Genomic DNA, 24,221 nt, shown 5'->3' on the forward strand with positions numbered 1-24,221 from the left:
AGATTCAGTGACTACAACATCCGGAACCAATATACTGATGTTTCCTAAGTAAGTGTGGAGGCTGATTAGGAATTGATATTCAAACTGGGAGATTTAAAAAATCAGATTAGACTATAATTCAATTCAAAATGTGGTTTGCAACCTTGTTCAACCGTTTGACTGTTTGGTTCGTATTGCGATTCGAGTTACAACCCGAACTTTGTTCTACCAGCGATGACTTCAACAACAATCTACGACAGTGATCGGACTGTCCAGGCCGACGACAGTCTTCAAGACTTTGATCGGCCTCAAAAAGCGTTGACTGTCACTTTCAAGGATTTGAGCGTCGAGGTCCATGGACTTGGAGAAGACTATGGTTCAACGTGTTTGTCCGTTCTGGCCGACTTATTTCCATTCGCCAAAAGTCAAACATCTCGAAGGGTAAGAGAGCTCGGCTGTTGACCTCCGTTGGGGATTTTATGCTAACACACGCAGCATATACTTCACAATGTGACGGGTCAGGTACAGCCGGGGGAACTGGTAAGTAAACGAGTGCAACTGCAATGCTGCTTTCCTCTAACACCTCACTCAGCTATTAGTTCTCGGGCGACCGGGATCAGGCTGCACTTCTCTACTCAAAGTAATATCTAATCAACGAAACGAGTTCCATCATGTCAGCGGTGACATAAGATACGGCAATCTCGGCCATAGGGGAGCACAGCAGTTTCGCAACCATGTGGTAATGAATACCGAAGGTATGGAAATTGTATCCGCGGGCTGAGTTGTCAAAGTCTAACTTGGAAATCCGCCAGATGACTTACACTTCCCGACCTTGGAGGTGAAAAAGACCATCGACTTTGCGACGTCAAACAAGATACCTGGCTCATTGCCAGAGTCATCCACTAGTTCCAAGGATTATCTGTCACAGAAGACCGACGCCATTCTGGAATCCTTGTCAATCAGTCATACGAAGAGCACAATGGTCGGGGATGAAGTCATTCGTGGGGTGTCCGGCGGAGAAAGAAAGCGAGTGTCAATCGCTGAGGTCATGGCTACTCAGGTATGAACGTATGAACATGGGTATCCCCGATGTACGCTCGTTGACCCCATACACAGGCTCCTGTTCAATGCTGGGACAACTCAACTCGAGGCCTAGACGCCAGCAATGCGTTGGACTTTGCACGTGTCTTACGCACGATGGCCGACGAGGAGCACAAATCCATTGTTGCAACTCTCTATCAAGCTGGAAACGGCATCTACGATCTCTTCGACAAAGTAATTGTGCTTGCTGAAGGAAGAGAGATCTACTACGGCCCCACAACCGAGGCTAAGCAATACTTCGAGGACATGGGCTTTGAGTGCACGCCGGGAGCAAATATCTCTGATTTCCTCACGTCAGTTTCGGTTCCTACGGAGCGACAAATACGCCCTGGATACGAAGATAAGATCCCAACAAGTCCGGCAGATTTTGAAGATGCGTATAAGACGAGCCCTCTTTTCGACAGGATGGTACAGCAGATGAACGTGGCGTCAGAAAAGTCTCTGTCGGATGAAGTGGAGAGTATCCTGAGACTTCGAGATGCAGAAAAGAACCGCTCATTGCCGTCTCTATCTCGTCAAGGTAGCCCCTATCAGGTGTCATTCGCGAGCCAGATTGCAAACTGCATTAGAAGGTATCGTCAGTCTCTCTCCACACTTCGATCGCAAGGTCTAACTGAAATTGAAGACAGTTTCAAATCATCTGGGGAGACCGTTGGTCGAACGCATTGCAGATTGCTTCTGCCCTCATCATGGCGCTGGTCACAGGGAGTCTTTTTTACAACCTCCCATCTGACAGCACCTCCATCTTCACCCGACCAGGCGCTCTGTTCTTCCCAATTCAACTCTTCGCCATGAACAAGATGTCCGAGACCACGGCCTCCTTCATGGGACGTCGAATCATCTCGAGGCATAAGCGACTTGCTTTCCATCGGCCCGCGGCGTACGCCCTCGCTAATGCGGCAACCGATGTCCCGCTTGTCATTTTGGCATACTCCTTGTTTCAGTTGATCTACTACTTCATCGTGGGTTTCCAACGTGAGGCGGGTCACTTCTTCGCCAACTGGTTCATGCTCATTCTATGCACACTATGCTTCGCTTCTCTGTTTCGCATGATTGGAGCTTGGTGCAGGCATTTTGGTCTGGCTTCACAAATCACTGGGTGGATGACAATGGTTTTCATGGTCTATGCAGGTAAGTTCGCAATGATCCAATCACGGCTGATAGAAGACTTCTAAGCACTCACAGGATATCTCATTCCCGTACCGAGTATGCCTGTCTGGTTCCGTTGGATTTCATGGCTGAACCCCGCAACATATACCTTCGAAGCAATCATGGCTAAGGAGATGGGGGATCTCACTCAGGATTGCATTCAACCTCAGCTTATCCCCTTCGGATCTGCCTATGATAATAGCCAGTATCGCAGTTGCACAGTCAGGGGATCAACATCGGGATCGACAATCATCAACGGCGAAACCTACATGAATGCTCAATATTCAGTCTACAAGGCACACATCTGGCGTAACGCAGGGATTCTCATCGGATTCTGGATTTTCCTGGCACTGATGACCGCAGTCGGCTTCGAGATCAATCTGCATTCCGATTCTGGCTCGAAAGTGTTGTTCGACCGACGAAGCAAAAAGAAGGAGGCAGCCACAAAGGTAGACACAGAAAAGGCCGATGAATCGGCTGCTTCCCATGATGTGTCTTACATGTCTCTTAGCAAGACGGTATTCACTTTCAAGGACATCAGCTACTTTGTTCGACACGAAGGGAAAGACCTTCAGCTCCTTCGCGGAGTCTCGGGCTACGTCAAGCCCGGTCAGCTGGTCGCGCTAATGGGTAGCTCCGGTGCTGGCAAGACGACTTTGATGGACGTTTTGGCACAGAGGAAAGACAGCGGCACGATCGAAGGCAGCATCATGGTCAATGGCAAGCCGCAAGGTATCAGCTTCCAGCGGACAACGGGCTACTGCGAGCAGAATGACGTTCACGAGCCCACTGCTACAGTCTGGGAGAGTCTTTTGTTCTCGGCACGGCTGCGACAGAGCCACAAGATTCCAGATGAAGAGAAGCAGGACTATGTTCGAGGCATCATGGAATTACTCGAGCTGACACCTCTTCAGCACGCCATTGTTGGAAGTGAGTTTTACACCATTGAACTTGAGTCCCTGGCATCTCTTTCGAAACCACGCGCTAATCAATTACTTTTGCACAGCGCCTGGCGGGGGCCTCTCTATCGAGCAGCGGAAGCGTCTCACACTCGCAACGGAACTCGTGGCCAAGCCTTCTCTCCTTTTCCTCGACGAACCGACTTCCGGCTTGGATGGCCAGTCTGCTTACGAGATCTGTCGCTTCATGCGCAGGCTCGCAGCATCTGGACAGACCATTATTTGCACCATTCACCAGCCATCTGCAACTCTCTTCGATGCATTCGATGTGCTTCTCCTCTTGGCCCGCGGAGGACGTACGACTTACTTCGGACCCACCGGCAGAAAGTCAGCTACAGTAATCGATTACTTCGCACGCAATGGTGCCGCTTGCCCACCGCATGCGAATCCCGCTGAGCACATAGTCGATGTCGTGCAAGGCCGTTTTGGTACTGAGATCGATTGGCCGCAGACATGGCTTGATTCTCCAGAGAGACAAGCGGCTATCACGGAACTTGATGCTCTCAACCTCAATGTTGAGGAGAAGAAGGACTCTGAGCCATCAACAACGGCCGAGGCCGTCGATGAGGATCAGCTTGCTGGATTCGCTACCCCAGTCGCGTACCAGGTCTATCTCGTCACAAGCCGACAACTGGTCGCGCTGTGGCGCAACCCTGATTACGTCTGGAACAAGATTGGACTGCACATCACCAACGGACTCTTCGGAGGTTTCACTTATTGGATGCTGGGTGACGGTACCTTTGACCTTCAACTCAGGCTCATGGCTGTCTTCAACTTCGTATTTGTTGCCCCTGGATGCATCAACCAGCTGCAGCCGCTCTTCATTCGGAACCGCGACGTCTTCGAGACTCGCGAGAAGAAGTCTAAGACTTACCATTGGTTTGCCTTTGTGGCGGCTCAATTGCTGTCAGAGACACCTGTGCTGATTGTTTGCGGAACACTGGCGTTTGTCACCTGGTATTTCACGGTTGGCTTCCCCACAGAAGCAAGGATTTCCGGACAGGTCTACCTCCAAATGATCCGTAAGTCTTACTAAACCTCAATTGTGTGCGAAAATATCGTGCTAACCTGTGCTCATCCAGTCTATGAGTTCTTGTACACTTCACTGGGACAAGCCATTGCCGCTTACAGCCCCAACGCCTACTTCGCCGCGCTGGCCAACCCCATCATCATCGGCGCGGGTCTCATCAACTTCTGTGGTGTGGTTGTTCCGTACTCGCAGATCACGGCTTTTTGGAGATACTGGCTCTACTGGCTCGATCCATTCACCTACCTCATCCAAGGAATGCTGGAGCCTGTGGTCTGGGATGTCAAGGTTCACTGCGAGCCAAACGAGTTGACGCATATTCCACTTCCAGGTAATAGCACCTGTGGGGAGTACCTCGCCGATTTTCTCTCTTCTGAGCCGGGCTACGTTGCCGATCCGGGAAATAGCACCATGTGTGCGTACTGTCCCTACAGCACTGGAGCGGACTACATGAGAACCATAAACATCAATGATTCCAGCTACGGGTGGAGAGGAGTAAGTAAACTATTGCATCTAGACATACCAAGGGACTCCCGAATTCTGACTGTTGATTGCTATAGGTCGGTATCACAGCGCTCTTTTGCGTTTCGTCGTACGCCCTCGTCTTTCTGATGATGAAATTGCGGACCAAGACCACGAAAACCGCGAGCTGAGGGGGAACTGTTCAACACACTGCAAGTTGGAAGCTAGACATACTAAGGAGAGGCAACAGCCATGATCAGACCCATTTTAGCTTCCGGCTTCTCCCAGCCGCCTTGCAACCCAGATAGAAGCCACGTCTTGAACGAATCGAGATACAATGAAAGCTGAGATAATGGGAATACTAGCGTCATAGCATTCTATATTATGCTGTCTTTTGCAAACTCCACACTCCTGACCATCGATCTATTTAGTTGCTACGTGGTTGCCAATTCCATGGTCAGTACTTCATGGAATAGGCTTAGGTGCCGGAGTCGATCTCACCGGATACACCGGCTATTCTAAACTTGCATCTTCTTGGTAATGATCACCTTGACCACCAGGCTCAAGCCCAGATTGGTAAGATTACGTTGAAACGTTCTTCAGCAAGTTCAACTCATTGTAAATTACCTTGAATTGTCCAAAGAGGCGGTGATGACTGGGAGTACTTCAGCGTGGCTGGATCTGCAAACAGGGTTATACCTTTTCCTACATAACCATGTTTTTCACCATTGAGCCGAATGTTTGCTGAGCATAGTTGACAGCTGAAACCGAGATTTTACGACGACTCTGCTTTGAGAATCACATGCAGCGGTCAGTGTCAGTGCACCAGAAATACGCGTCTTACGATGAGTCCCATTTCTTTAGCAACAATGTCGATCAGTGATACACAGGTTGTTTAGCAGGCTTCGTTCATCTAAATGTTTTCTCTCCACCTGCAAGGACTCCTGTGGACCAAAATAATTACAAGATATCAATTTTCTGTCTTAGCTCGATGATACAAGCTACCCTTTTCACGTCACTTTTTCCGACGTGGGTTACTAACTCATACTTGGACCTTCATCGTTGTCTCAAATATCGCTGGAAATCAATTGTTCACTCATTATAAGAGGAAATAACTACCGGAAGCCCGCGGGCATCCGTATACCGTTCATCCCTCACGTGTGAGCTTTTCGAAAGCGAGATTGGCCATTGCGATACTCATGACTTGCATGTGAAGCGTGGGATGACCCTAGACCGGAAGCACCACGCGGGGTTGAGCCGGTCGAAACGTCCGGTAGCTGCCGGGATGGCCATGGCTTCAAGTTTGGCCACGACCGCCAAGACCCTCGATAGGGTGCTTCGGCCACAATAATGACTACCTAGTGATATCGTTTACAGAAGTTACATCGCTTTCAGTTCATGGCCACGATAGTTTGCCAACCAAAGTTTCGGTCGATTAGAAAGGGACTTAGAAGTGGCAGGCGACTGCAGTGGCATATGCTATTAGTAATCGATCTTGAAGGCAGTTCCCCAGCAACAAACTTGTGGTGGAATGCTGACAATTAAGCAACTCGGCTTGGCCCAATCGACCCTGTCAAAATTATGCGATGACTACTCTGCTACCACGCCAACCTCATGATATGACTATAGAAATCAGGTAGGAAAGCTGCTCGCCATCCAGGCTCAGGTTTAGCTAATTGTGACGGGTCATCGCCTCTAGGTATTTGATGGACTGAATCGCAACGCCAGCGTATGATTCGGTTGCTCCAGAAAGCCTTACTTAGTACTGACAAGATTACCTTAAACCGAGAGAGTACCATTCGATTCATCCGGAGACAATAACTCCTTGTCTGAAGAGTCGTACCCTGAATTTGTCGCACATGTAATGACAAAGTCATGTTGTCGCTTCGCTTTTGTGATCGTCATGCAGTGGGGCGAGATACTATGGGCTGCTTCGGTATGCCGCGGAATTCTGGAATGATTCTCCATCTTGATGCAGAGAAAAAGCTGCCATGGAAAGATATTTTTCCTGATTTTCAGAGTACCAAGTTGGTGATAAGTCAGAAACAGCTCCAGCGTCGCTCGGCGTTAGAGATTCGGAGTACGCGGGGTTGAAGGAGTGGAGTGTCTCAAAAGACCTACATCATCGACACTCAGTATCCGAAGAATCTATCTATTTTCTGGAATGACTCCTCACATTTGCATTGTTTAGAACCCGCGGAGTCGTTTCCGAGAGGCGCCGGAGCAGACGATCCGAAAGCCTTCTAGAACGCTTTCGGATCTGAATTAAGAAAGCTTTGTGCGATTAACGGGCGCTCTCATCGCAGCCTCTTGCGTCATGGCGGTGTCTAATAAGCTTGGCCTGTACATAACAAAGGCCAGATTTTGATTTGCACACCCGAGCCCGTCTGTTCCCTGAATTCAGGTTTTAGAAGAGGTTCGTCGCGATTTAGCAGCAAACCTTGGACGATGTAAAGCGCTCAGACATGAGAGACTCCGTTCGGATTCGGAAAAAGGCAGCAGCCCCTCTTCATATCGCGCTGTGCCCATAGCTCCCAAAACATGGAACTAAATGATCCTTTCTCGTTTTCCGGGGAGAGCGAGGTAACGAACGTCCTCCACAGGTCCCTTAAATCTGGTCCCTTTCGACGTCTCATACCCGGCCACAGGGGACACCGTGCAGCATGATGTTTGTTAAAGTTTCGCCTTCTGTTGATCACTCCATGGCGCTAACAATGGTGTTGCGCCCCGACCCTGGCAACGTCCGACCACTCAACGAACTCTAAACGGAACTAGAGCGGCCGGGCGAGTCAGGGCCGGTGCGGGACGCCCCTTGTCGCAGGTCACCAATTGTCGTTGATGTCGTTTATCAGCAGCTTAGAGCCCTTTCACCTTCAAGCGGGCGGCAAAGAGGAAAGATTTCTGCAGCTGCGAACATACGATCGGCCACGGAAAGCTTGCATTTACATTTGTGAAGCGATGAGCCTCGCCATGTGGTTCACAGCTCACGTCGAGCAATTGAAGATACGATGAGTAACGCAACGGTTCTGACAGGGGCGTTTCCGCCCCCGCCTGGCGTCACACCGAATTTCGAGAACCCAAGGGACGCCGGATGGATGTGGAATGTCGTGGGAATGAGTGTCCTGGCAGCGATTGCGACGCTGTTCTTTGGGATCAGGACATATCTGAACTTCACCATGGCGAGACCGTTTCTTCCAGATGATTGTATGTTGTACTTCAATCTTGTTCGGACGAGGTGGGAAAATAAACGCTTAACTGACTGCCAACCCAGGGACTTGCGCTATATCATATGTGAGACTCAATGGCATAGGACTGCGAATTGGCTATACTAAAACCCTCAGGTTTTGATAATGATATACGTTTCCACCGTGTTCGTGATGGCGCATTATGGTGAGGGCTATCATGCATGGGAGCTCACGAAAGAATCGTATCAAGAAGTGATGAGAGTAAGTTTGATAAGCCTATCACATCTTCAAGCGACGTGGACATAAACTAATGCAATGATCTTCAGTGGCTGTACGCCAGCTCCATTGTCTACTGCCCGGCAGCATACTTTACGAAGGTTACTTTACTCTTACTCGAAGCACGAGTCTTTGCCGTGCACGAGCGAGTTTCACGCGGGATCAAAGTCTTCATCGTCACCCTACTTATCTGCTATATCCCAATTCAGATACTCAAGACTGTCATCTGCTTGCCGGTGTCAGCCTTTTGGAACCCCAAGACACCAAATCCGAGATGCTTGAATCAACGCAAAATTTTCATTGCGGATCTGAGCCTGGCGATCATCACAGACTTCTTCATCCTCGTGCTCCCGGTACCATTGTTATGGGGGTTGCGCATGCCTTTGCGGAAGAAGCTGAAAGTTGCCGCGCTACTTGGAGCTGGAGGTATTGCGACAGCTGTGACTGTCTATCGCATGTATCTCGTCGTTCAATTTCTCGCTTCGACAGATGTCACTGCGGACTTTGTTGTTTTGGACCTTATCACGTAAGATATATCCCTTTTCCCCGTTACCCGATTGAGAGCTCAACAGTGTGTATCAGAGCACTGGAACTTGTCATCGGCGTCGTTTGTGCTTGTTTACCCTCCACCAACCTCCTCTACGAACGGGTACGAAAGGGAGAAGGAAAGCCGATGGGCCATCTGCCACGGACTGTGGGTGATCTCAAGAAAGGGAGCAGTTCAAGCTCATCTTACTGGCGCAGTATATTGCCGAATAAGCAACTGAGGACTACGCGCACAGCCGTTACCGTAGGAGAACGTACTGCAATAAGTCAAACGGGCCCCGCCAACTTCGATACCGAACTCGCGGTCCTCACTGGTCAGCCGATGGGAATGAGGCCATTGACGGAAGAGACAGTCAGGAAGTCGGAGCAGACGGCCGAAGACTGGACCTACAACCCAAGAGCAAATTCAATGGACGGAAGGAGAGAAGGATGGCTGGCGCAGGGTGGCGAGAGCTCAGCACCAGGGTGTTCAGGGGACAGGGTACCCAACTGGCAAAATCACGATATGGAGGCCAGAAAGTCTTGGGAGGCTGTGTGGGAAAAGGCCATACCTCCGGAGGGGCTATCCTCGATACCTGAAGATGACGGTCCTCCCCGATTGCAGCTAGCAAAACATCCACCACCAGACTGGGAGCACCTAACAAAGTAGACGCGCAGAAGGGATTCCATGGATTACTGCGAAAGATACCCATCCTTAACAAGGAAGGACATAGCGCATCATTGTCGACTTGATGAGGTGCATAGGAAAGCCACAGGTGTGTAACGAAATTCGGACTCCGGAGGGCGGTTGTGTAATGAGTAGAGTGTATAAAGCCTAGAGGCAGTGGCCATTTCACACGATGAATACTGAAGAGATAATAATTACTACACACATGATGCAGACAAGCAACGAGTCGAGAGAAAAATATGCAGGGACATTCAGATGAAGCTCGTGAGAGACGGTCTCGATCGACTACCTTACTCTATGTTTGCGACGCGGCAAACAAAATACTATTCCTGAGTCCATGACACTGCAACAAACGCCAGAAATCCAAGCTTGATGAAACTTCCCGATCAAAAATACAAGTCTTGTTATCTGTTGTAGACATAATTGAGTTGATGAGGCAATATAAACTTTCTCAAACGCTGATGCAGCTTCATGTTCTGACTTCTGAAGAGGGAGAGCCCTGGGAACACTTGCTTTCAATGCGAACAAGCATCGACTTTCATGAAAACAACATTCCTCTCCCGGAAATCGATAAAGACTTGGCTTCTATGTGTCGTTGCAAATTCAATTTGAAGTCGTCTTAAAGTTGAGCAAGTTTTCTGTTTTGGAACTCGATCATCCCTATAAGCTCCGGATGGCTGCACCTTATCTAGCGGGGACTTTACTGAAGTGGGGCTAATCCTTGGGCCGATGGTATAATACCTAAGCCAAGTGAGTTGCTATGAGAGTAAAGACTCAGATCGTATTACCAAGTGCTCGAATAGGAAAGAAAAGGAGTCGGCCTAAGAAATCTAATGATTGCAGTTCTAATACTCAATTCCCGATGAATGAAAGACTTCTAGCCATTTGGAAGCCATCTGATTCCTTTCACAGATGTTCAGCGCAAGTTAGAAATTTTCAAGTGAAGACATGTTCTGATGAGCAAAATTATCAGTGAGGTAATGACATGAGTTTATGTCAGATAGAATATTGGTCGAAACTCCCCATAGGGGCAAATGATGATAACCGAGGCTCCTTCACGTTTCCCAATTGAGTATTGAAAGTTGAGATGTATCCGTACATAGCCAGGTTACTACATGCACTGACTGCACGTGGGCAGCTGCCACTGCGATTGAATTCGGAAAGAGCCGGCGACAAACACTTGGGCCATCAAGGTAGAATCATTTAGAAAGCGATTGGTGCGGGATTAAACGATCCATGAGCAGATATAGTAAAGAGCTCGCTGATCTGGGGACGTTTGCGGGAGCTAGATAGACGATTCGACAACGGTCGATATCTCGCACAAACGTAATCTCTTGACGCCATCTATCAAATGGTACATAATTAATCTTTTCGAGAAGGTGAAGAGACACAAAAAGACCAGAATGACGCCGTGACTTGGCGCTGCATGGTGGTGATGCCGCTACAATCTGCGGGAGTGTTACAACGGTGCGCTTGGCAAGACTGCGGAAGGCGCCAGATACGATGCGCCAAGAAGCTTACAACGCCTCCTTTAAGGATGTTTGCCCGTATGGCAGTGCCTGTTGCCAAGTCCGGGCGGGTATGTAAGTAAATTTGCGGCGAAGGATGGTGGACTGCCGGGCCGGGGCCTCGGAGCCGCTGATTCGTGCGTCCAAGTACCGTGCGGGCCTGGTCCGGTAGACACCTGCTTCTTTGGGCAGTAGTGCTCCGCATCGCGACATTGAAGCTCGTTGCTCCCACCTTCCAACCGCTGTTTCTTGACCTTCTGTTTCTAGCAGGACAAAGAACAATAATCATGTTTTTGACTCGTAAAGCGGTGGAGAGATACCGCGAAGCCCGACAAAAGAATTGAGGGGAAGGAGAACGCCAAGTTGTGATGGGAGGAAGATAAAAGAATCGCGTCGTCGCCCGTTCGATCAGCAGAAGATCTTGCTCTGCACCTCTCCGCTCTTTAGGTTGTGAAGTGATCATCGTGGTTCAACCGTCAATCACCCCTGCCTAAGACAACTCCCAGGACCCCTCCTGAACCACTCAAGATGAAGGCAATTACCTTGGCAACCTTGGCCGTGTCGGCGCTCCTCTCTGGAGCTTCGGCCAAGGAGATCGCACCCAGTGAACTCGTCTCTGAGATTTACGACAGCGGTGTCATTCACAAGGACCTCATGGCCCGTAAGAAGGTATTTGACACCGGTGGCTTTGCTTACAGCACTTGATCTAACCTTCGCAACTCATAGGCGTCATGGGATCGCCAAAGAGAGGCCGGAGAGATGGAGTCGACCAAGTACACGAGCCGCCTCGCGGAGGAGGGCCCCGTTTCTTGCGTAAATGGTGTTGCCGAGGTCATCCCTGGCGATGCCAACAACACTTTCAGGTGCAACAAGGTCGACTTCTACGACTTCAAGAGCCACTCCGACCTTGGCTCTACCGCCGGCGAGGGATCCTCTTCTTGGGGTTGGACCAGCCCCGACGGTCGCGAGTTTGCCATTATTGCTCAGGCTGATGGTGCCGCCTTTGCTGAGATCACATCTGCGGGCAAGCTCGTTTACCTCGGTCGCCTCCCGCAGTACTCTACCCAGTCTATCTGGCGTGAGCTCCGCGGATACAAGAACTACGTCGTCATCGGCAGTGAGGCCTCCCGCCATGGTGTCCAGATCTTCGATCTGACCAAGGTAAGCTCATCAACATCATCGTGCCTCAAGTCTCTAAAATACTAACCGTTGGGGATAGCTGTTGGACATTGACCCCGCCAGCCCGGTCACCTTCAGCAACTCCCGTGACCTTACCGGTTACTGGAACGGCCTTCCCGCCGGTTCCACCCACAACATCGTCATCAACGAGGAGAAGCAGTACGCCGTTGCTGTCGGCGCCCAGCCTCGTTCCAGCGCCTGCCGCTCCGGTCTGATCTTCATTGACCTCAGCGACCCCGCCAATCCTACCTCCCCGGGTTGTGCCGCTGGTGACGGTTACGTCCACGATGCTCAGTGCCTCGTCTACCGTGGCCCTGACGAGAAGTACTTTGGCCGTGATATCTGCTATGGTTACAACGAGGACACTTTGACCATCTACGATGTCACCAACAAGAATGAGACCAACATCATTTCTCGCACCTCTTACGAGGGTGCCAGCTGTACGTCGACTTGCTTTGTCCCTCATTGAAATCATGAACTAAGACTGATTGTACATATAGACACCCACCAGGGTTGGGTCACCAACACCGAGTGGCAGGAGTACCTCGTCCTCGACGACGAGTACGATGAGGTTGATGCTACCGGTCCTGCTGCTAGCGGTTACCCCATCACCTACTTCTGGGATATTAGATCTCTTGAGGCTCCTAAGCAGACTGGCTACTACCGCAGCGAGGCTTACGGCATTGACCACAACCAGTTCGTCATCGACGGCCTTGCCTTCCAGAGCCACTACGGTGCCGGTCTCCGCATTCTCGACGTCTCCTCTCTCCCTGATGACCCCACCGGAGGCGGCGTTTCAGAGGTTGGATTCTTCGACATCTACCCCGAGAACGACAACGAACCCCTTGGCGGATCCATTGACTTTGTCGGCACCTGGTCTCACTACCCTTACTTTAAGAGTGGCCACATTCTGATCAACACGATCGAGCGTGGCGCTTTCGTTGTGAAGCGCTCTGCTTGAAGGATTCAAGTCTGAGGTTGGAATATACCTGCGTGTTTCCATGTTTGTCAGAAGGTCATCTCTATAGCAGTCCGCTGATTGAAGATGTATGAGTAGGATAACTCAGCTTTAATGATAATGATGGAATAACCTCGAGGCAATGACATACATCTCTGAATTCGAGCAAGTGAAACTGCAATACCAGCGTCTCTCAGGTTCTTAACTCATATCCGAGTTATTACAGTGAAGTATCCAGTCACTAATTGTGGACACTGAGCAGCATTACCTCGCTAAGGGACCTGAACTGGAGACATTGTACTTTGAAGTAAAGAAATTTTATTCTTCACCACAACCGATACCTGCGCGTTTGAAACCACATTCTATATTCATGAATTGTCCATGACGCCATGTTTTGAAATAAGATCTACATTATAGAACATGTTGTATCATTAAGCATTTGGCGCAATAACGCCTATATTCTCCCCGAAACCTTATCTTTAATCAAGGTCACCTGACCTTGTGATGCTTGAAGGTCTCAACAAGAAGGACACTCTCATTCTTATTATGACTCTATTGCCCACACCGGTATACTCAATCCACTACCATACGAAATGGATTATTGTCAAGAGGGGCTCATAATTGGGAATCACTAACTTCAGTCTCTCTTCGGCTGGCCAAAAGGTCCGAGAGCCGCTATTCTGTCTTAGTCTGATGTGACCGTAGCAACACTGCCTTTTAGAGTTGCGACTACGAAACGCCACGAGTCATCAGTCAGCGCCAGATCAACGTCTGCGCGACCAGAGCGTTCCCCAACAGCACCTCTTTGGGTCTAGTTGACATTACGGACAAGCGTTTTCTCGACCCCGACGCGCTCGACACTTCAATTTCGGCATTTCGAAGTCTCATCTAAGAATCCTAAACTTCATGTCTCCCCCAAACCTACTGTAGGAAAACGCGCCTGCATGTGGCTAAATGAGACGACAGCTTGAAAAACCCGCCAACTTCATGTACCCAAAGCCTGCCGACGACATTCACGCATCTCCCATGGGCGACCGCCCAACAAAAGCCTCGCCTCGATAGATGATCACTGTTCGACGTATGCGTCGGCGGACGGACGCGCGCCCTTAAGCATGGCGATCGGTCAACTGGACAGTATCCTGAGACGCGATGACAAATTCCTGAAGGAGATGTGGACTTGGTTCGGTGTTGGAGCTCTCGTCATATTGTTGCGGTTTTTCGTGAGAATTCGCATGGTTGGCCCCAGAGGTCTCAAGGGAGACGACTACACAATGCTTGTTGTAAGCCGGAAATGAGCATGCATTAGTCAATGACGTGACGTTGCGCTAATATTTCATCTGGATAGACTTTGTTCTTATACACGGTCTGTTTTGTGATGGTCGACTTAGTGTGTGAGTATCACTTCTGATAATGAGCATTCAAGAGATGAAGAGGATTTGGCGGTACTGATATGTGTAAACCTAGACCGATATGGCACGAACGTGGATCTCACCGCTCCCCAAATCAGCACTCTTTCCGATGAAGAAGTGGCACGACTTGTACAAGGTTCCAAGTTCCAACAAGTAGCTTGGTATTCATACACCGCATACTTGTGGTCTATGAAAGCGACCCTGTTATTCTTCTAGTATTTCGCACTCCTGGTCCTTCCGAAAGACAGAGACTGACAGTTCTGAAGTAAGCGAATGACGTTTGATTTGTGGCAGAGTGCGAGAGTTCTGAAACACCTGGCCTGGTTTACGATTTTATCATACCTGGTTGTGGTTGGAACGATAAGCTTTAGCTGTATGCCGTGAGTGATGGACTCTCAAGTTCCACTGGAAATTTGGGCTAATGGCATCGTACAGGTTTTCAGATAATTGGGGAGTGAGGCCCCTACCTAGTGAGAAGTGTGTTTTCAAAGCCCAAAATCTACTGGTCTCGACATTTCTCAGTAAGTCTAATAGAGAGTCTAGTTGAATAACTCAGTGTTCCAAACTGACCAGAGACAAGATGTTGTGACCGATGCAGCCATTCTTTGTCTGCCGCTGCCGGTTCTGAAGGAAATCAGGGTACCTTTCTACAAGAAGATATTCATAGCAGTACTGATATGCTCCGGTTTATTCGTCATCGCGGCCGCGATCATGCGAGTTGCGGTAACTTTGGGATCAGAACCTTCAACAATTACGGTAAACCGATGGGGAGTCCGAGAATGCGAAGTTGGTCTGATTGCTGTCAACGCACCCATTCTACGTCCTTTATTCTCCCGGAGGTTTTGGCAGTGGCATTACCGACCGCCGGCTCGCCCGTCAAATCCTATGGAAAGTGCAAGAAGGAGCCGAACAACAGTTGGCGGCCACAGACGGAGAGTCATTAAAGAAGACTCACTTCTTGGGTGGGTGAATTCTACTACCTCAAGAATAGGAACCATTGTGGGAGGGACTCGAGATCATGGGAACGCAGGGGACGTGGAATTAGGGGATGCGGCCAGTGAACAGGAGTTGGAGCCTCTTGACAAGGGTGAGGATGATGAGAGCCGGAGTTCCCATATCCCCGCCAATGACGAGACAGCGAGAGATGATTGAGTTTACACGAACACATCGGCTTCGACTCAAGACGATCACTTGAAGAGGAAAGCAGCACATTCAGGATTTATTTGGTGTTAATGAAAAGCAAGTCTTAAAAGAATACCCAGCGGTGTAGTAGCACAATAGAGTTGGTGGCTTGCACTTGTGTAACTAAGGTCATTCGGGTTCATGCCAAATCCACCAGAGCTCAACAAAGTCAGAAAGGAGAACAGGAAGCCGAAACGCCGCCTTGCAAAACCAAACTTCAGGCCCTCAACCTAGCACAAGCTCACAGCAATTTTGCAGAATGCGGTCAGGGAAACCCGACCAGCCAATTACTCGAGTCCATCCGAGTCTCACTTGCCCATTTACTGCAGCAAACATCTTACTCTCTGTCTCCCTGTCTTAGCTCCATTATCGATTCTCCGGGCCGTCCACAATATTCATTATCGCTTTTCTCGGGACATTTACTCAGTCAGTCTGGCCAGTATACTTGGCTTTCAGTCATTCTCAGGTTTCGTAACGTCAAGAAAGCGTCCAGAAATTCAGAGACTCGAATCTTACAATACTGACATGGTTGTTGTTCACTTTATAATGCTCTTCCTCATCTTGGTCAGCCTCTCGATACCGCATTCGCAAGCTTGGACAGCTATGGGTAGCCAGCTGAATTTCACAAAAAACACTTGGGGCTCTCGGGAAGCTCTTCAGTGACGGTCGATACGGGAGTTGATTGACTACGCTCGACGCTCTCTTGAGAGGCATTCTCGGGTTCAGTGTCCGTGGCGGGATGGTGCAAAGGCCACAGGAGGATTCTGCTTGGATAGACTGGACCTAGGAGCCGAAGCTGCTCATCTAGGTCAGTTGCTTGGGTCTCACTCACAGCAGTCATGACTTCGTGAAGGAAGTCATCCTCATAATACGCGAAGTCGTTCTCGGCCTGCACAATCGGGTAGATCAGAGCATCGATGCCGGCATTGACGCGAGCGTTGACGTCTTGAGCACGAAGCGGACAAGGGGTATCGGCTTCGTCATTGCTACTGGCATTAACGTCTCGAACACGACAGGGACGAGGAGCACCAAACTCGTTATGGCTGGTAGCATCCTGGCCACCGCTGACAGTCTCCGAATCTTCCAGCCAGCCAAGCACAACGCCTCGGTTTAACAAGGGGTCTTGCGGCTGGGCAAGCACTCTGTGTGGTGGTACGGGAGGCGGCGCATTTGCGATGGGGCCGAGCAAGAAGTCAATGGAATCTTCTTCGTCCCACTGAGAAACGCCAGCAGCGCTAGTGGGAGCCTCAATGACCGTAGCGTCATCATCAGTGTCGAGATCGATCACGTCAGAAAGCTCGTGCTCGAGGTAAGCGATCGAATTTGGCGAAGGAAAGAAGAGCTGACGAGGCTCGACAATGGGTAGGAAGGGAACCACAGGAGTGCCAAATGCGCTCTCGTCGAGGAGAGGACCGAGAGATGGAGGCGAGTCCGGTCGCAATCTGGTTTGTTGTCTTCTGGTATACTCGATGTCTCTGGGCTCAGTCGGCTTTTTGTTACCTCGAGCACGCAGTGGAGATGGACGCTTGAATTTGCGGCTAGCATCAGCCTTGGATCGCTTGATGATGCTCAGAGGCGCGGGGACCATAGATGGGTCAACAAAGCCGTTGTGCTTTGTTAAAGGAAGGGCCATAGGCAAAGTCGGTTGATTGGAAGGTCCATTTCCGCGGTTGTTGACTTCCTCATTTATGGTGAACAATGGCTTTGCCTCAGCGTTGGGGTGTATAGGTTGGCTTCCGTGAATGATTGGCTTGCTCTTCGCCGGGATTTGCAGTGGCAGAGGCTCTTGAGATGCAATGAAAAAGTCCCTTTCACGGTAGTCCCAAGCAAGTCCCTCCCGAAAGTGTCCAAGCTTAAGGCTAGACAGTAACTCGTCAATATCTCCAATTACTTCCGTGATGAGCTCAGGCCTCTGATGCTCTTCCCGCGCTTCAGCACAGACCGATGAGACGCTGAAGGACCCGGAATGGCTGCAAAAGAGCTCTCCGGGAACATGAGATGGAATTGGGTGGTGGATGTTATCGACATTCCTGACAACTGTGATGACCGAGGTGTTGTCGTAATCTCCGTAGGAAATTCCCGAGGTCTGCTGTGGGACGTCAAGCTTGTATTCTGGTTGAGAACCAATAGAAAGTTGGAAGAGTCTTGTAGGCTTGAGCAAGGCATCTGCGGTCCTGTTGCGGCTTCTATGGCCGAAAAGGGGACGAGAGGGTCGAGAGGGAAGTTTTTCAAGAGGACACAAGGGACTTTTAGAGGCCCATTCTGCTTGAAGTCCATAAGTATCAAGCCTTGTCGCAGTAGAAGAAAAGGAAAGCAAACCTGGGCTTGGGGATCTCCCTCGCGATTCCTCAACGCTTGAGGTATCCGAGAGACCAGTCTCAGAGAGCTCAGACAATCTCTAATTGCCTTCAGCGTCTAGGAACTGATTGAAAGAGGTGTATTCCGGGAACACATTGCTAGCATTCGCGAGATGCCGAGTTCTGGGCACGTTTTCGTTGCACTCTGCAACAAAGCGAGTGTCTACGGCGCTGTTGACATCACTGACCTTTGCCATTTGCGAGAAATTTGCCACCGTGAAGCTGGCATAGATCGAAGGCCGACGCAAAGGCCCTATTGTAATTACTTGACGCGTAGAAGTAATGGATCGAGACGCGTTGGAGAAGAGATGACTGCTGTTGACCAAAAGCTGGCCGTAGTCCCATTGATAGGAGCTTGAGTCTTCGCACATTTTTGGCGTGGGGTGAGGGTTCCTGAACAACAACGCAAGGACTTGCTGAACAACATCACTAAGTGGCATCTTCAATGACTTGTATCACTGAAAGCCATCAAGGTCAGCCAGGAGAAGAAATAGTGATTCTCATTTGCTTAGGATCTGACGAATACGCAGCCAATAAAGCTGGTGGAAGATGCCAAGTTGTGAGAAGATGCTTACCTGACTATATCTGACCAGTATGGGCTTCACGATCATTGATGAGTTGATGATATCTTCCCGCTCGACTCTGGAGAGAAAAGAGACCGGCGCAATAGAATGGGATGCGGCAAGTGGGTAGGGTAGCCAAGTGAATGCAAGAGCCATCAATCCAGAATGAAAGAAGAGTTGTTTAGTCACGAATGTGGTCAAGCCAGGTTGATTTCCTTGCCACGGCGGGAAAAGTTCTGTGAAGGGCAAAGGATCTGCGGAATGTTGCGCAAAGTCGCAGAAATTCGCGGAAAGTCTTGCGGTGATGAGGAAGAAAAAGGGAGGTCAATACGGCGAGGAGTGAAAGGAAGTTTAGGTAGTCGAAGGGCCGTCCGAAGGGCGGTAGGTCGTCCCATGTTGATGCGGCGAGGTATCTCGAGGCATCAGTCACTGGACCAGTCCCGAGGACCCACTACGAAGCTTCACCTGGCCATCTAAATTACCCAAAGAGGACTCATCTTAGACTTCACCTTTCCGAAAGGGGAAATCGTCACTCGACGGACCTTTCGTTTGGCCCCAGGATTTTGGTGGATCTCTCCCGTTGTGAATTCAGCACTCGGTAACACCTGGAGCTTACACCTACTGTCAGCTTCACAGACGGAAGTTTCAACCACAAACCCCGGTATCTACGTCAGATTGTTGAAAAGGGCCCAGGTATCCTCTGACAAGGACCGCAAGGTCAAGGACACTGAGTTGACATTACTTTGGGGTTTTGGAGAGATGGTATTGCTCGTTGTACTTTAAGATCGGAAGCACACAGACGGATGTTGACAATACTATTAATGAATTCCTTTTTCGGCGACCTTGCGAATCACACGACCTGAAGGCAGCGGCTTGTATGACGACTCGGCTTTGGCGGTTGCTCCCTTGCCCATGGTCCATTTCTTTATGCTCCAACACCCTGGGTAGGCATAGAATCTTGGTTCAAGCCGTAAAGTCCTAAGATAGATTCGTTCCAGACAAATCTTCATAATTTAATCGTCTCTTCTCAGGCTAGAAAGTGTCTGACTATTACTGGATCATGTCCGCAGGCTCACAGTCAGTGATAGTCGGGCTGGATATTGAGAAAGTGGAGCTAATTACCTTGTTATTGGATACCTACGCCAAATAGATCTAGGTACAAAGTCGTATGTATATTCCCAAACGCCAGAATATAGATTCTCAAATCTACAAAGTTCAGTCTGGGCGGATTTAAGAAATAGACTCGAGGCATGTTCATCTCGTGCATTGTTGAGTTCGCCTCGGACTGTTGGATCTTTCTTGTTCCCACCCCTGTCTTTCGTGCCATCTCGCTAGTACAAATTTGTCGCATCCGGGGTCAAACTGTGAGCTTACGCCCAGTTATCGGGCCCACGCAGCAACTTGGTATGCGTCGATAGCGTGGAAGGGACCCAGGGCAAGCTGAACCTTTCCTCGCTGCTCGTTGGTCCCGAATAAGAGCGCCTCCTCCTGGTCATGCAGTGTGAGCCCATCAGCTGCCGAGCCTCCCAGAGCGTACAACCAGCCCTCAACGCATTCATGCAGGTTTCTGGTAGGGTACCAGCATGCCCTGGCATGAAGAACCCATGTAGCCTTAAGTTGCTGCCTGCTGTTTTCACGATCCAGGGAAGAAAATCCTTCTCATCTGCAGTCAGCATTCATGTGGGAGCAACGGTCAAGAGTTCGTTAGATGTGGGCCTCCCTACAATATAACTGATTGTCAATCACCCGCACATTTGAAGTAATAATCAATTGAGCGGCTCTTTCATCCTGGCATCAGCTCTTACGCACTTACTGCCACACCAACAAACTCGTTGACGATGTCGAACCAAGCCGATGCTCCAGTCTTTGGCGCTTTCAGTTCGCTGCTAGGTTACGTTGGGGGACAAGCTGCCACCAGCGCGATCTTCGAGAGGTTTCTTTGGCCTCAGCGGAATTTCTCATCGTTTTCCATTTACGACATGCCGCGACTAGCATGTTTGTACTCTATGGCAGGCCCTATTGGGTCAATTGCTCTCGAGGTCATCGACACTGCATATAAGAATGGACTCTTTAGCGGTGCTGTACAGGGTCATATGCTTGGAACACACTTTTACCGCGACCTTGAATGGACCTATACTTTGCACGCCCGCGGAGGAGAATCTGAGAGGGAATCGCAAATCCGAAACTGCCTTTGGGTCCAGGCCCTACTCAACATGCCTCTCCCAGCCATCAAAGAGCCCTCAATCCGACAACCAAATGACACCGAGAGCGGCAAAGTCACTGAAGAAAAAGCGAAACCAGTGCGCGCAAGAGTTGCCGTTAGCCACTTAGTGCTCTCAAAAGCTACAGATGAAGACCTTGGTAACTCCAAGGTCCCTTTCATTTCGGAAGAGATCAAGCGTGTTGACTTGCTCTGCTTGGTGGAGATTATTATAACCGAGTGTGTTGGCATCGGCATCATGATTTGCGTAGCCACAATCACTCGCTCGCTGTGGAGCATCATCTTCATTATGCCGCTCATCCTTCGAATTATCGGCACCTTATTCGCTCTTGAACGTGAGGGTCTAACGCCCTTCCCGGACGCAATCGACGATGAACAGACACGGGACTGGGAGATCAATTGCCCGGCAATCGAAGGAAAATTCATGTTAATCACCGGCCCGCCCTCTATCGTCAACCAATTCTTTCGCCATTACGGACATCCTGTGAGAAATCGATTCCGCGAGGTTATCCAGCTAGCTGTCGTCATTGCCTTTGGGACTTATTTCCCAGTGGGGCTCCTTTGTCAAGTCACCTGGATGCCCGTTTTTGTACAGTACATCTGGACAGTTTGGCAAGTCTGGCAAGTCTTGGTCATGCATTTCGATCGATATACCCAAAGAGGGACCAGCCGCACGACTACAGATGCCGCTATCGCAGCGAAGTTATTCAAGAGTTTCCAAACTGGTGACTCTGACAGAGTTTTCGCAAGCGATATCCTGTTTGGGCAGAGGAGAAACGGACCTGCTGTTGTAAAAGCCAGTTTATTATTGACAGTGGCGGATAGCTATGCAGACGGAAAGAAAGTTTTGAAGAGCAAGATTCGGAAATGAAGGAAGGAAGGAATGATTTGCAATATTTCACAATGTTCGTTAATATTTTCTCTTGCTAGAAGTTGTTTTGCAGACTCGCTTCCTCTCAACCGTGAAATGCGAATGTGACTTCTCAGAGTACCTTACAGGGCTTAGAACTAGCAAAGGGGCAATCAAAGAAAGGGACTTTTTCAGCTGCGTACAAAGCCGTGATTTATTAAATGCACAAGATTACTCTTGCAATATCTAAACTGCACCAAGGCTCGCATTCTGAGGCAAAAGTCCACAAACATCAACGAAACACTGAAAATGGTCGATCTCAAGGACGAATGAAAATGCGCCGCAAGATTCCGACTCGCAGCCGCCACACTATCGCTGGGTTACAGGTGATGACTGAGAGCCTTAGGACTGTCTTGGCTGTCGTATTGTCACACAGCACATGCAGTTGCGAGGCCTGAATCCCACATCAAAGTTCGATGTGATATGGAGCTCACTAAGAGATGAAGAAAAAGTCACAACTGAGTAACCTAGTCAGTATCTGAACCCTCTTGTGAGAGACCTGTAAGCTGGTAACTTACTCGACGGCTTTGACAAGGGGACATAAGGCGTAATGACCCTAGTCCACTGCAGTACACATGATGTAACATGACCTTGAGGCTCTTTTCATATAAGGTAGGTTGCATCAATCAAGAAGATTTTGCCTTGTGATTGAATTCGTGGGGGGCTTGGTGGTCATCCTTGATGTTATCTCCATGTCGATCGCCAATAACTTCACCATTGCATGCCTGGATGTTCAGCTTCGTTGTTGTATGATGTCCCGAATTGCCTCCAAGTAGTATCGGCTGAGAAGCGATATAGTCGTCTTGGTTCTGCATGTCGTAGTGGATTTGCTGGATAATATCCTCCTCCAAGTACTCCAAAAGACCCTTGACACCAATATGAGACCAATACGGGCTGTCTCTTCCCACAGAAAGTCGGTATTATCGAAAGCCTCGCAGTCAACACCGTCCTCATACTCGACAATATCTGACTCTTGATATTTGTTCATCATGTTGCGACGTTCTTTGAGCCTACTCGAGGCACCCAAGGTGCACAAGGTCGCTTCTCCGGCTCCATTCTCATCAGAGATATCTACTGGCCATGAGTCTATAAAGGCTGTTTGCACACTAGAGGTGGAGAGGCTGAAATCCACTTCGAAGAATTCATCTGATGCCTCCACGAATTTTTCAAGGAAATACCTCATTGACAGCGACTCAGGGTAGTGTGGAGTGACATTGACCAAAGTGCAGCCAGAATCGTCTTCAGCTACCAGGTGACTGAACAAGATCTCTTCGCACATGATCGGAAAGAAGTCGAAGTATAAAACCTAGTCAATCTCTTGTCCTTCTCCAATCTCCGTGGAAGAAATCATAGAATCATCGTCACTGGACCAGTCTCGGTCACTCCCGGCGTATTCTGAGTCGGTTCTTTCAGCGTTTGTACACCTAGGAATTATCCTTCAATGGGAGACGATTGAGGGGTAGGCACTGGCCATACTCTTGGGGGGACTGGTTTCCTGGACGTATTCACCCCCTAGAGGACGTATGCCTTGGCCAGGTGAGACTTGATAAGCTTGAAAGATCTTTCTGCCGAATCCACAGAAGGGGGTCTCATGATCGAGATAAGCTGCGAAGGCGCTTGTTCGGGCAAAGCTGAGTCCAAGTTGGCCTGTAGTGGTTCGGATTGATGTGGCTTTATGGATGATACCACTGTGCGGAAGTGATCATGTACTACAAGTTGGACGAGCTGGTGTAACCCTATTCGCAAACGGGCAATGACCATGTTCAGCCAGAGCTGAGACAATGGAGCCTTTGTTCGTGGAGTCTATGTGAAAGAGTCTGCCATTTCTTTTATCATACTTGTGACGGAGTGTCTTCTTTGAGATAATCGAGCACATCTTACCGGCTTTGTCCATCATGGTATTAGTTGACGTGTCTTGGGAGAAATTCCGCATCCATGTAAGCTTTTGGCTGCACAAGACGAAGGTTTGCAGAGGATGGACCTCGTCGCTTGAGGATTCTGAAGATGTGGCAGCCTGGTAACTTCGATTTGCTGATACGATAAAATAGAGAGGGGACAGTTTGATTGATAATCCTCAATCGGCACAATACCGCTCGTTGATATCAAGTAAGGGACACCTCGCCGCGGGAATTGAGATTAGGATGAGAATAAAAGTAGAAATCACGCGAAGCTAGAGTCTTAATCGATGCGAGACCTCACTTCTGCTAATAGCGATGTGGATAAAGAAGGGCTCGAAAATCACGCTGATAGAGGGCGCGTTAACACGTCCAGATGCTATGGCAACAACCGTACCAGCCAAACTGTCTCTGTCATCACGTGCAATGGCCAAGGTACAATGGCGGCGAAGCTGCAGTTAATCGAAACGGTGAAAGGTGAAGTCTATCAGACTGCTAACCCAACCCTAAGACGGAGATGGCAAGTAAGAAGTGGAGTTGTCAGGGCTATCTGGGCGAAGGAGTTGCCCGAAACGCACCTCGGGCATTCTCGTGATTTTCCTCATTAGGAAAAAGCGGCTGGCCATTTCAACTTCACCTCGAACAACGTAAACAATTGTGGGTCTCCCTTATACAACTGAAGGATCCA

The 24,221-nt window shown here is 49.4% G+C and overlaps 7 protein-coding genes across 7 annotated transcripts; 5 read left to right on the top strand and 2 right to left on the bottom strand.

The window, feature by feature from the left end:
• Positions 1-213: 213 nt before the first annotated feature.
• Positions 214-4,868, top strand: CABS01_11822 (multidrug resistance protein CDR1; the record flags this gene model as incomplete). The annotated part of the gene is made up of 10 exons (XM_060545176.1): positions 214-420; positions 475-519; positions 572-734; positions 792-1,039; positions 1,096-1,652; positions 1,706-2,211; positions 2,266-3,159; positions 3,236-4,210; positions 4,271-4,710; positions 4,776-4,868. The coding sequence occupies 10 exons, from the start codon at positions 214-216 to the stop codon at positions 4,866-4,868; spliced, it is 4,128 nt and encodes a 1,375-aa protein (XP_060397041.1).
• A 2,817-nt stretch (positions 4,869-7,685) lies between these two features.
• CABS01_11823 (uncharacterized protein) lies at positions 7,686-9,333 on the top strand (the record flags this gene model as incomplete). The annotated part of the gene is made up of 5 exons (XM_060545177.1): positions 7,686-7,881; positions 7,949-7,968; positions 8,019-8,123; positions 8,189-8,664; positions 8,721-9,333. The coding sequence occupies 5 exons, from the start codon at positions 7,686-7,688 to the stop codon at positions 9,331-9,333; spliced, it is 1,410 nt and encodes a 469-aa protein (XP_060397042.1).
• Positions 9,334-11,387: 2,054 nt separating this feature from the next.
• CABS01_11824 (uncharacterized protein) lies at positions 11,388-12,999 on the top strand (the record flags this gene model as incomplete). Its single annotated transcript, XM_060545178.1, has 4 exons — positions 11,388-11,528; positions 11,586-12,020; positions 12,079-12,478; positions 12,539-12,999. 4 exons carry the CDS (start codon positions 11,388-11,390, stop codon positions 12,997-12,999), a joined length of 1,437 nt encoding a protein of 478 aa, XP_060397043.1.
• A 1,109-nt stretch (positions 13,000-14,108) lies between these two features.
• CABS01_11825 (uncharacterized protein) lies at positions 14,109-14,621 on the top strand (the record flags this gene model as incomplete). Its single annotated transcript, XM_060545179.1, has 3 exons — positions 14,109-14,276; positions 14,342-14,387; positions 14,461-14,621. 3 exons carry the CDS (start codon positions 14,109-14,111, stop codon positions 14,619-14,621), a joined length of 375 nt encoding a protein of 124 aa, XP_060397044.1.
• Positions 14,622-16,209: 1,588 nt separating this feature from the next.
• On the bottom strand, positions 16,210-18,315 carry CABS01_11826 (uncharacterized protein; the record flags this gene model as incomplete). Its single annotated transcript, XM_060545180.1, has 2 exons — positions 16,210-17,676; positions 18,133-18,315. The coding sequence occupies 2 exons, from the start codon at positions 18,313-18,315 to the stop codon at positions 16,210-16,212; spliced, it is 1,650 nt and encodes a 549-aa protein (XP_060397045.1).
• Positions 18,316-20,345: 2,030 nt separating this feature from the next.
• Positions 20,346-21,599, top strand: CABS01_11827 (uncharacterized protein; the record flags this gene model as incomplete). Its single annotated transcript, XM_060545181.1, has 1 exon — positions 20,346-21,599. One exon carries the CDS (start codon positions 20,346-20,348, stop codon positions 21,597-21,599), a length of 1,254 nt encoding a protein of 417 aa, XP_060397046.1.
• A 665-nt stretch (positions 21,600-22,264) lies between these two features.
• CABS01_11828 (uncharacterized protein) lies at positions 22,265-22,917 on the bottom strand (the record flags this gene model as incomplete). The annotated part of the gene is made up of 2 exons (XM_060545182.1): positions 22,265-22,538; positions 22,595-22,917. 2 exons carry the CDS (start codon positions 22,915-22,917, stop codon positions 22,265-22,267), a joined length of 597 nt encoding a protein of 198 aa, XP_060397047.1.
• Between the last annotated feature and the right edge of the window lie 1,304 nt (positions 22,918-24,221).

This window comes from Colletotrichum abscissum (assembly GCF_030869225.1).
Source record: "Colletotrichum abscissum strain IMI 504890 chromosome Unknown Scaffold_34.1, whole genome shotgun sequence".
Lineage (NCBI taxonomy): Eukaryota > Fungi > Ascomycota > Sordariomycetes > Glomerellales > Glomerellaceae > Colletotrichum > Colletotrichum abscissum.